Below are 13,121 nucleotides of genomic sequence, written 5' to 3'. Positions count from 1 at the left end.
TCAGCAGTATTGGGGGTGAAGTGAGTGCTGGCCATTCACTTCCCCACCAAGATTCTTTTCTGCTCGTCCGGGGATCAAACCGGGCACCTTTCGGTTATAATTGCACTCCACTTTAAGGTGGCTCCAGACCAAACAGACTCGTTCAGACTATTTCAGACTACTTCAGACTGGTATTTGGTTGGCAAAAGTGGGCATTTAGTCTGTCAGCCGACTTGGCCCATTGAGATGCTAATCTGGGAACCAAAGGCCAAAAAAAAAGGAAAAAGAGCGCCCTCTGCTGTGCGTTGCCAGGTCTGCTTATTATAAGCGACTTTCTTGTTTCCCTGATGTTCCCAGCGTTTTTTCTTTTTTTCTTCACTGACGTGCAGTGGTGTAAAGTAACTAGTACATTTACTCAAGTCCTGTACTTAAGTACAATTTTGAGTTACTTTTACTTTACTGGAGTATTTCCAATTGTCTATACTTTTACTCCACAACAATTATTTGAAATGTTTAGTTACTAGTTACTTTGCAGATATAAATCATTATAAAACATACATTAACCACTTTAGCCCTATTTTATACCTATAAGCTATTTGAAAATAGCAGCGTTCACAACGTGTTGCGATGCACACGTTCTGAGCTTGTAGATCTGCTATTTTCAAACATTTTATTACTTTTACTTTTGGTACTTTAAGTACATTTTTATACCAATACTTTAGTACTTTTACTCAAGTAAATGTTGAATTCCGGACTTTTACTTGTAACAGACTCAGAGTACATCTATTGCATTGATACTTTTACTCAAGTAAAACATTTGAGTACCTTTTCCACCACTGCTGACATGTACGCAACATTTTTTAAAACGGTTATTCGAATAATCAAAAATAAATACATTAATTAATTTATTGAAATTAACACCCAGAAAATAGCCAAAACTGAGCACATTTCGATCTATAAGGCCAAATCTAATTTGAAAAAAATATATTAAGAGTATATGAAAGCCAATTAAAATGTTTATACTAATGGAATCTTACACACCTGCTCCCAATAAGTCATCACCACAGCGCAAAAGTAGGTCAAATCAATCAATCTCTCTCTCTGGGAGCGACAACGAGAAACAGTGAATGTAGGTTTTCATAGACATGGTCGCTTGTTTCTCTCACATAATCTGGCAACACCGACAGCCCTTTGTTGTCACGTCTTCACCACCCCGTGGCTCTACTAGTCGGCCAAAAAGCTGAACATGTTCGGTCGGCTCTGGGTCGGCCGAAAAGGTCCCGACGGACCCCCCGACGGACCCCTAACCGACTGGACGACTATATACGACGCTTCCCGACGCCAAGTCGGCCCAAAATCGGTCTGGTCTGGAGCCAGCTTTAGGCCACTGCATCCCAAATGTCTTTCTGAAGCTTATCTGTGAAAATCCTGGTATTGTCCTATCCTCTGCATATCTGCAGAACATTCATGATAAAGTTTTAGAGCTAAAATCTGCTCTTTAGGCAAACAAGTATCACACTCTGAAAACTCTCTGGTTCACGCAGTAACTCAGACGAGGGGTTACATCACACACCGAACACCAATCAGAGCCTTATTCAATGAGTTACGTTGATTCAAATGACAGGCTTGTTGTTTTTGTTGTGGTGCATTTGGTATGGATTCTACGTGGATACTTGTAATTTCCCACATTCTGGAGGATCAAATGTATGCATAATTCATGGGACATGGAATACTAAATTAGGGCAAAGATAGAGCAAAGAAAAATGTACTGTAAAGCTTGTTTTGGGGGGAAGAGAAATTATTGACACAATACATTTTCCGGTCTGATCCGGTCTAGGCCACGCCTACTAAAGAAAACAAATAATGTGGTTCCGGTTGTGGGTTCTGGTAGTGGGTTCATTGTTTTTGTTCCCCGACATGTGAATTAATTAGTTTGGTCTCGCTAGTCAGCGTAGTCGCGCTACGAGTTAGAAAAGATGGATATACCAAACGATCATTATACCAAAAGAAACAAAACGATTATACCAAACTAAACAAATTACAACAAATTATTCTGAGGGAAATCATTTTGGAGGAGCACCGGCGCTCGTGAGTTACGCCGTGGGTTCCGGCCACCTGATGACAAAGTTATATCTATATCTACAGTATATCTAACCCTGCATAATGAGACGGCTCAGAGTCAGACCTAATTGCATTCATTCTACCACCACCAGGGTGGCTCCCATGGTAACATCTAACTGGCCTGCAGGAGGTCTTGGATAACATGCTACAAATTGAGCATGTGACATGTTGAATGCCTCCCTCGTTAACACTTGACTGATGCTAAGCAATTGGCCTTATTTAAAGCTACAATCCGGAACTTATTTTAATGAATGCCAGAAAAGTGCCCTTGGTCAGGAGTGTAGATCTCCCCCAGGCTTGGCTGCCTACCCAGGGCTGTCTCAGTCGTGAAGCGCAGCAGTCCTGACACAAGAAGGTGCGGGGGGAAATACAGTTTGTACAATAGACGGTGCAACCGTTTGAGTTCCCCTATGGGCAAAAGTGAAAACAGCGTTGGAGGTGCGCTCTATAGAGGCCCCTCAAAATGCAATTCCAATTTTGGTACGATTGCATGTTAGGAGACCAAAAGGGGAGGTAAACTCACTTCTCCCATAGAAAGGTGATGGCATTCACTGCCTTAATTTTATTTATTTTTTTGTTTTTTTTTGTTATTGTCTCTGCCAGGCCGAAAGGCATGGCCGAGACTATGATTTGCACCCTGTCCGTCCGTCCGTGTGACCGTCCGTCCGTCTGTGAACAGCTAATCTCCCGCACTGTTGGCCAGGTCGCTGTGAAACTTCGCACACACTCTCTGGATGCCAAAGCCGAACCTCTGAACCATATTTTTCAGATTGGCCAGATTATAGCGCCACTATGGAGTTACATTTGTGTCTTTATTAACCAAACAAAAGAAAAACATTTGAGAGAGAAAAAATATAAACAGAGCAAAGAATAGTTTTGAATGAAAACAAATTAAAACAGCAAGCAAAAAATAATAATTTGTAAGCAAAGGAAATTATATAAACAGAACAAAAAACTATTTTTAATTAAAACAAATTAAAAACGCAATCAAAAAAATATATTTGCAAGCAAAAAAATATAAGATTTGAAAGAAAATAAAAAATAATTGAGAACAAAACTTTTAAAATTCAAGAGTAAAAAAATAAGGAAAAACGGTTTAAACTACATAAAACAAAATACTTAGTAAAATGTTTGGGTAATAAAATGTGTTGTGCTAAATAAAATGTTTTTAATGTTTTTTTTCCTCATTTGCGAATGAAAGTTGTTTTTTCTGATCTGCAAAATGCCTTCTCTCTCAAATTTTTTTTTTCTCTCTTGGATTTGTTTGTGTGAGGGGTTAAAGTTCAGAAGGCGGGTCCTACGCTGATAGATGTAAGACACCTCTCCATTGGTCACTTGGAATCTGAGTGACAGCTCCCCCTTCCTTATGTAGCTTGTTGAATGCAGGGATGGAGGTGTGTTACGGCCAGCATGGTTTTTTGATTGATTGAATTATAAGCAGTTTGCAAAAAAAACAAAAAAACATGAAAGTATAATGCAAGGTCAGCTAAGAGTATTTAAAACCCAAGAAAGATGACTTGTTTCCATTGGGGTCCTTTGTACTCAATTCATAGAGACATTTAATGACAGACAGATGTACACTACTATGCAAAACATCATAAAAAACAAAAACAAAAAAAATATGTACAGTAAACAGTTTGAGTAAACAGATTGATGGAATACTTTATTAACAGTAGGATACAGAGGTACAATTGTACAATGATTGTTATAAGGATAACACAAAAAGGCTCGTTTCCATTGTGGTCCTCTGGGACTGAGGTCAGAGCTCCATTGCAGCTCTGGATGCTACACTATTCGTTACAATATTGAGCATTTTAGGCTATTAGCAATTCAGATGATTCCCTAATGTTAGGTTTCTGTTCTACTTACAGTTTGTGATCTGTATTTAAAATTGTTGTATTGTTGTTACTGTTATAGTAGGCCAGTTCAAATATGATTATTTTAGGGATTCACAGCCTGAAGCACACTATCAGACGAAATGTTTCCAAAGCAGTCTATCTGGAATGGGCCTGGCCAATAGGCCAGTCACTTCAGCCTTGCCTTAATTAGAATAACGAATATAACATAAAATAATGTAGCTTTATTTTATAATTTCAAAGGGTTCCCAATGTTTCAGGCTGTGAATCCCTAAAATAATCATATTTGAACTGGGGACCCCCCAAAATAATCATACTTGAACTGGGGACCACCCACCCTGACCCAGGCATTAAATTTAGTTTGACTCGGTTCCACAGATAAATATTGTGAAAATAGCCGAACTACAAGCGCACAATGCCTTAAAAAGGTCTTAAGTCATTAAATTGTCACTTTAGAAATGTGTTACCCTGTATACACTTATACTGTATAGGTTGGTTTGTTTACTGTTGAGAGAGAAAACAATGTTGCCCATTAAGCTAATCTGGGGACCCCCTCTGAGGGTCCCGATCCCAAGTTTGGGAACCACTGGCCTACTATAACAGTAACAACAATACAACAATTTTAAATACAGATCACAAACTGTAAGTAGAACAGAAACCTAACATTAGGGAATCATCTGAATTGCTAATAGCCTAAAATGCTCAATATTGTAACGAATAGTGTAGCATCCAGAGCTGCAATGGAGCTCTGACCTCAGTCCCAGAGGACCACAATGGAAACAAGCCTTTTTGTGTTATCCTTATAACAATCATTGTACAATTGTACCTCTGTATCCTACTGTTAATAAAGTATTCCATCAATCTGTTTACTCAAACTGTTTATTGTACATATTTTTTTTGTTTTTGTTTTTATGATGTTTTGCATAGTAGTGTATATCTGTCTGTCATTAAATGTCTCTATGAATTGAGTACAAAGGACCCCAATGGAAACAAGTCATCTTTCTTGGGTTTTAAATACTCTTAGCTGACCTTGCATTATACTTTCATGTTTTTTTTGTTTTTTTTTGCAAACTGCTAATAATTCAATCAATCAATAAACCATGCTGGCCGTAACACACCTCCATCCCTGCATTCAACAAGCTACATAAGGAAGGGGGAGCTGTCACTCAGACTCCAAGTGACCAATGGAGAGGTGTCTTACATCTATCAGCGTAGGACCCGCCTTCTGAACTTTAACCCCTCACACAAACAAATCCAAGAGAGAGAGAAAAAAAAATCGAGACCAAAGACATAGGTTTTGAGAGAGAAGGCATTTTGCAATCAGAAAAAACTACTTTCATTCGCAAATGAGGAAAAAAAACATTAAAAACATTTTATTTAGCACAACACATTTTATTACCCAAACATTTTGTTTTATGTAGTTTAAACCGTTTTTCCTTATTTTTTTACTCTTGAATTTTAAAAGTTTTGTTCTCAATAATTTTTTATTTTCTTTCAAATCTTATATTTTTTTGCTTGCAAATATATTTTTTTGATTGCGTTTTTTATTTGTTTTAATTAAAAATAGTTTTTTGTTCTGTTTATATAATTTCCTTTGCTTACAAATTATTATTTTTTGCTTGCTGTTTTAATTTGTTTTCATTCAAAACTATTCTTTGCTCTGTTTATATTTTTTCTCTCTCAAATGTTTTTCTTTTGTTTGGTTAATAAAGACACAAATGTAACTCCATACGCCACCAGGAGGCCAACTTTTGCAAAACATTTTTTTGCTATTACTCCTACAGATTTTGTCCAAACATAACACAAATCGGTATCTCTATAGTCATGTGATCAACACAAATCTGTCGGATTTTCCATATTCCATCCTTCTTTTGACTAACATTGGCTTCCACAGTTTGCAGGATAGGTCCGTTTTGAACAAAATGCCTCAAATTATGAACACAGGCAGCGTGTGATTTCCGCGAAATTTTGCACACACATTCCTACCAGGCAGAGGAAGAAATGCCACCCTTTTCACATTGGCCTGTTATAGCACCACCAGCAGGTCTAATTTAGCAAACACATTTTTGGAACAAAATGCCTCAAATCATGAATGCAGTGTCCCATTGCCGTGTGAAAAGCCTAAGAAGAAATAGCACCCTTTTCACATTGGCCTGTTATAGCACCACCAGGAGGCCACAATAACCTACCTGACCTGGCGGAGACCTGTGCTCCGAGGAGCACTTTTTCTAGTTTGATACTATGTTGATGAATTGAATACATAGGACCACAATGGAAACAAGTCCCCAGGACTCTTTTGTGTTATCCTTTTAGCTCAAATGTCTGAGAGTACCTTGTGCTGTTTTATTTCTGTCTAATAAAGTATTCAATCAATCAATCAAAGTCGATTACAGGTTTTTTTTTTTTTTTCTATTTGTAAAGGCAATTACAGGCAAACAGTATACAGTATGAAGTATCAAAACCCTGTTTGATGGTCATTGTCACGAGACCATTTGTGCCTAATTTGTTGTGTTTTGAAAAAAACAGAATGGATGTGGCCTATATGGGGAGTTGCTTCGTGATCCAAGGAATCCAGGGGAACAAATATTTAATTGTAAGACCTACAATAGTTATAGGCCGCAATGTCAAGCGGCCTGTTATAGCGCCACCATGAGTAGGATGACCATATTCTGAATGCCCCCAAAAAGCACACTCTACCCGGCCTATCCATCCATCTATATCTATATATATATATATATACACATTTCTCCACTGTTTGAACAGAAAATTCAGATATCAAAATAACCTCTATATAACAAAGAAATCTGTCACATACTCCTACATTTACTCAAATATGCTCAATATTAGTTATGTATTCATTTAAAGCAGTGGTTCTCAAAAGTGGGATGCAGTAGGGGTGTGCCGATACTAATTTCATGATACGATGCGATACTGGGCTCACGACATCGATACGATACGATATATGGCACTTTTTTATTATGAAAATATATGGGGGGGAAAGAAAGCTTATGAAAATATATGGGGGGAAAAAAAGCAAATGCAAACAAATACTTCTGTTTTTGACCCTTATGGGGTCCTTGAAATAAAGTGTGAGAACCACTGATTTAAAGTATGCCTCTTGACTTCTGTATGAATTTTTTGCTTTGTAACAATACAAAATATCTCTCAAGTCTTACGCTTATCTTAGAAAAAGAGAGGTAGCCCATTCTTCAAACCACCATATCTTCTGCTCTCCTAGGTTGTCCAAATATTCAGTCAATTTACTTAGCATAAGAGCTCTCACCTCGCACAGTTGTCTTGTGCTTTGCAATGTTGATATGGGCTTGCAGGTCTAAAGAACATTTATTTGCGACGGACACATAAGTGCCAGTTTTGCAGACAATACACTCTGCTTCTCATTGGTCACTAAGATGAAAACACTGGTACTTTTTCTGCATTTCATTGTTGGAACTTTATTTGCATACATTCGTTAAGGCTCAGTGCAGCGAGCTCTGCTTTGAGCGAGGGAGCGCAGGGCAGAGTATAATGAATAATACACGTTCCAGTGTGTGTTTCCAAACAAAACATTGAACGTGCATTGTAAATACGTATGCTTTAATGGTATATGACAGTGATACGCGCAAAAACCTGGACATTTGAAGGAATTTGTTAACAGCTGTAAAGCAACATTAGCAGTGTGGTAAAATAAGTGATGACACAGATAATAATCATGCATCGGCGGAACAGTCTTGAAAATGCAGTGCGACCTTTCAACCTCATCGCAGCAGTCACTCTGTAGCCAGTAGAGCACAGATACCACAAAATGTCATCTCTGTTTACTTTGGCCGAAATCGAGGCACAATTAATGCAAAGTGACATTTCATTGTCTTTCTCTCGCGGCACCAACAGATATTGCACATCAAATCCATGAATGCCATGAATATTGTGGTGAGGTGAATCTCATAGGTTTTGTTTGTAATTGGCTCTTGCATAATGTCCGCATACTCGACTGACTGTTCGAAGCAGCGTGGAAAGTCACCTTGTACAAATGTTTTTTTTTTTTCAGGCAGACTTCCAAATATATTTTGAGATGAGGAATTCAGATAAAATATCATTGCCATTTTTGAACCAATATAACAGAACTACAGGCCGTTATTACCAGATACAGTAGTCCAGGCAAACTAGCATTTCACATCCTTCTAAACCCATGGCCCTTGGCCCATGGCCATGGAGTGGAGAGGGGCTTTGGGCCGGGTCTCACAGCACACCAGTAATCCAACCGGGTCCACAGTTGGTACAAATATTGCACAGTACTATGGCCTTTCAACACTTTCAATGTGCATACACATTGTACAATTTGTATGAAAGCTCAGTATTGCATCACATTTTTGCACACTTCTTCTTCATGTAGTTTCCACCACACTGAATGCCTTACGGCACATTGCTGCTTCCTACAGGTCGGGAGTATAACGCAGTTTGTATTATCTTCTCAGTGCAAGTTATTTACACTGCCCATCCAAATTAATTTCTGTTCTATGACTCAGCCACCTTTGAATGAGTTGCCGTAAAATCCTCTCTCAGAGTGTTGTCCAGCTCTTCAGCACTTATATCCTCCAATCTCAATAACCTACAGTACAGTAGCTGCGTCCAACATACTGACCACCGTCACTCAGCGTCGGCGACACGGACAGCACATAACTTCGAAAGCAATCGCAGCTTTTTCTCCGTTGTGCAAACATACTTTCAGCCACGGTCACTCAATGTCCGCGATGTAATCTGTTCAAGGAACAACAATAACCAACACATCACGGACACAACTTCAATTCTTACGGCAGTAAGTCTACAGTCATGGGATCACGGGGAAAAATGCCGCTAGTATGAACACAGCATAACCTTTACCTACAAAGGCTGTCATATCCAAGATATGATCACGACAGGTAGCGAATGAATGACCTGTATAGCAGGTAGGCACAAGCATTGGAGTGATCATTAGTTCCTACCACCAGTGGAGGAAGAAGTACTCAGATGTTATTTTTTAATATATATAGCAAGCTTTCGGTCATAGACCTTCTTCAGTCATAAAGTAATCAGTGAATATGACAGTATTTAAAAGGTTCAGGGTGTCATCACTTGATTGATGAATGTGTCACAATGTGTACTGGATCCATACCCAACGTCTACAACCTTGATATGAGTGTTGTACTATAAATAAATCACAATACTGTAGATTACATTTGCTCTTTGCTTTATGATGGCTACTGCCTGATGTCTGCATTGTATTGCATTTTGTCTATTGTTTTCCGTTTGTATATATTCACTTTGTTTGTGTTTCCTGTCTCAGTGGACACTTGTTTCCTTTGGTTTTTGTAGTATACTTAATTGTAGGACAACAACTCCCATGAGTTTTGTCACTGAAACGTTTTGGCACAGGTGTGACACATTCATCAATCAAGTGATGATAGCATGAACTTTTATATACTGTCATAGATGCATAAAAAAAATTGCACAGTTTCGAGTGTGCGGAGGCTCCCTTTAATTGTTCAAATGTGAGATGTACAAAAGTATTGGCATCATAATATACTTGAAGTACTAAAATGTTTAAAAATTCTAAATAGTTGATCTACAAGCTATATCAGCTATTTTCAAAAAGCTGCAGTATAAAATAGCGCTTAATGCACGTTTTGTATTAATAATCTAAATCTGCAAAGTAACTGGTAACTAAGGCTGTCAAATAATTGTAGGCCTAGTGGAGTAAAAAGTGCAATATTTGCCTCTGAAATGTAGTGGAGTAGAAGTGTTAAATATCAAAAATGTTAAATACTCCAGTAAAGTTCTACTTGAGTAAATGTACTTCATTACATTCACCCACTGATTGCTACAGTATAAAATGATGCAACAGATGATTGTCTTTGAGCCCCAAGGGAGAAAGCGACGAGAGCCTGATGTTGAAAGGGATGCTAAGTGCTCATACAAATTTAGAGCTGCTTTAACATTTGGGACACACACACACAGACCCACACAGACAGACAGACTCTTGCTTTACCTCCAAACTGCCACCATTGCCCATCCCTCAAATGTACACTCATACCTATGGTGCAACATTTAATCGTAAGGACTGAGTCTGCTTCAATATAAACGTCTGAATTTAAGCGTATTTATCACACAAGAGTCACACTTTAATCAACTTGATGTTACTACTCAGCCTTACACAATAATAAGGTCAATGGTAAGGTCAAGGCTGTCATTATTCACTAAACACAAATAAAACATAAAGTACTGTTGTTATTTTTCAACACTGTTTTTCAGATATATTAATAGCAGTGGTGGAAGAAGTTTGGACTTAAGTAAAATGGCAATACCACAGTGTATTAGAAGTTCTGCACTCAAAATCTTTCTTAAGTCAAAGTATAAAAGTATTCATATCAAAATATACTAACAGTAGATTCTGCCAATATATATATATATATATATATATATATATATACGTTTTGAAAGTGCATGGCTGTGTCATTACCCTTGATGGAAGTTCAACCGCAACATGAATCAATAGATCACCAATGTCAGTGTAATACGACTGCTGCCATTGCCTCCAGTGGAAGAAATAGGCCAGAAATAAGTCCCAGGACTCGTTTTTTATATATTGACAGAACCCACTTTGTTTGTGTGTGGTTTTGAGACCTACTTTCTGACTCACTACTTCAGGTTCTTCACTAATGGAACAGCAAGAGATGAGTTTGGTCCCATATGCACATGACCATTCATGGGCATAGTGGTCGGATCTGTGGCTCTGGACAACCTGGGTTTGTTTATGGTTATCTCTGAGTCATAGTGACATGCCTATATATGGGCGTATAGGGTTTGTTTCCGGAGGTAGGGGCAAAGAAATGATCAGAGTGGCTGACACATTGCAATTTCACCCACTTCCGGTGATCGGATCGACTTACGGTCCTTCGCTGGATTCCTTGTCCCGTAAGACCACCCAACAAGTTTAGAGCCTGTAGCATGCTGGGAACTGGAGTTATGGCTGTTTAAACCCTGCAGCCAATAGGAACAAACACAGAGCATTGGTGCGCCTGTGGCCCCTGGTGTGGCTATTCTGATGGCAGACCAGTGTTGGTGCCAAGTTTGGTGCGGATCGGAGCAAAAGTGCGCCTCGCAGGTCCGCGTTTGTGACCGCCGTCCACTGTCCACCCACCCTCTAGGCAATTTGAATATAGGATGGATTACAAATTCAAATGGGTAGTTATGTAACCCAAGGTTATAGCAAAGTTGAACATCACTTTAACCTTTGTGAATCCCACACTCCCTATTCTGGGCATTTCATAATAAAGTGATTATCAACCTTGTTGTCACAGGCCCCCATTTGATAACATATTGTATCTCTGGGTTTACACTGTAAAATCCTCTGTGTTTTATTTAACTCTGATAGTGTCCAAATGGTTACATTTTGTACACTCTGTGATACAGATCCATAAGTGTCCATTTGGACCCCTGATGATCCCTGGATCCGATGCTGAGAAACAGAGTCATAACAGGCTAACATTCAGTGATAATAGCGTGAAATGTGTGAGCTTGTCGACCAGCTATTTTCTGCAAACAAATTAGGTGTAGAGGGGGAAAAGGAGGGGTACCGTTACGTACCTTAGTGTATAAAGTATCTTGCCGTCATTCCATATTCTGAGCAGCTGATTGGGTGTGGTAATCCAATGGGAATCAGCGGTCTTGGAGTTTCTGAAGATGGTGTCAGGTAGCCAAATGAGTCCCACCATGTTGCTGTTCAGAGTCAGTATTTTTATTGTGCTGTTGTATCTGAGCCGGCTGTCTGTCCACGTCTGAGCAAAGATGATGTCAATCTGGTATTCCTACAAGAGACCGTCAAAATGACAAGCAACAATAAGTGGTTGTGGGGTGTAAGGGCTCAGGGTTCAATTTGTTGAAAATAAAAACAAAACAGAGGGTGGGGGGGTTCTTAACTACTTAAAGGACGACTTCACCCATTTTCAACCGATCTTCATATAATTGGTCCTCACTATAAAATGGTACTATTTTTGTCTACTCACTCTCAGAGGAGGGCTAGGGAAACCCGCCTAACAGTGACATTATCGATGGGGAATACAAGCTGATAGAAACTTTAGGTTTTCTATTCCTGGAAAGTTAGCATGCTATAATGGAAGCCATTGTTCTTGCATTAATAATAATAAAAAATAAAAATAAAATCTTGTTTAAAAAAAAGAAACCTGCCTAATGATTATGTCACTGGTAGGCGGGTTTCTGAAGTGTCCATATCCCTCCTATGAGACACATACCGAGTAGAAAACAATAGTACCATTTTATCATGAGCATTAGTGAGGACCAATTATAGGTTGAAAATAGGTGATGTCGTCCTTTAATAGTATTTATTTGTAAAACAAATAGAGAAAATTGCTGATCTACAAACTCATACGCATAACATTGTGAGGTGTTGTGAGCTTAATTGTAGAGCTATTAAAAAAAGAAAAAAAATGTGGTTAACATACATATTTCATTAAATCGTAAAACATATCAGACAGACTACATTTCCGAAAAGAAAATGCATGTACTGTATCTAATTCAGTCAGACCAGAAGCAGGGATAAAACATATCCCCACCGGCCATAAGAATGATTGAACAGAGGGGGAATATCAAAAGCAGAGGCATGACACCCCCACCCCCAAAAAATTAAATCCCTCCCAGCATATCGATCCCTGTAAGGGCCATTCAGAGATAAAGAGTCATTAAAATCCAAAGTTATTTATTTTCAAAAGTACAAACAATCAACCAAACCATTCAGACTCAGAAGCATGTCACACTCTCCCCAAGCTAAAACTCCACCTATTCATCTATTAGAGAGCGTATTGATTTTCTTCCCGAGTCACCATGGCATGAAGTATCAAGCGGAGAGCTTTTATGAAAGTTTAGGAACATCAAAAAATCTATTTTCTTGTGGGCCATGGGGAGAACATGCTAGAAAATCAGTGATGCCAGATAATTATCGTATTTGTACAATATTTTTACCCTCTGTATGATGTACGATCAATAATTCCAAAAATACCCAAATCATAATTTCGCCATATCACCAAAAAAAAGTGTTAATTTACTAAATTGCTTATTCGGGATCCGATTTGGTTTTTCAAAATAAGTCAGGAAATCTGTAAATCTGACCCTAGA

At 38.5% G+C, this 13,121-nt stretch overlaps 2 protein-coding genes across 2 annotated transcripts in view; both read right to left on the bottom strand.

The window, feature by feature from the left end:
- Nucleotides 1–13,121, bottom strand: part of tprg1 (tumor protein p63 regulated 1) — a 701,399-nt gene that overhangs the window by 12,784 nt on the left and 675,494 nt on the right. The gene's annotated exons all lie outside the window — the stretch shown is intronic.
- Nucleotides 1–13,121, bottom strand: part of LOC308087417 (gamma-aminobutyric acid receptor subunit gamma-3-like) — a gene marked incomplete at both ends in the record, with an annotated part of 163,634 nt that overhangs the window by 50,120 nt on the left and 100,393 nt on the right. Inside the window, one exon of the mRNA XM_080431235.1 lies at nt 11,577–11,797. Coding sequence (XP_080287361.1) covers nt 11,577–11,797 — 221 coding nt within the window. The remainder of the gene's footprint in view (nt 1–11,576; nt 11,798–13,121) is intronic.

Source organism: Gymnoscopelus braueri, assembly GCF_963280865.1.
Source record: "Gymnoscopelus braueri genome assembly, chromosome: 6".
In the NCBI taxonomy this organism is placed as follows: Eukaryota; Metazoa; Chordata; class Actinopteri; order Myctophiformes; family Myctophidae; genus Gymnoscopelus; species Gymnoscopelus braueri.
The sequence above is the reverse complement of the archived record's forward strand: the minus strand, read 5'-3'. Positions and strand labels throughout refer to the sequence as shown.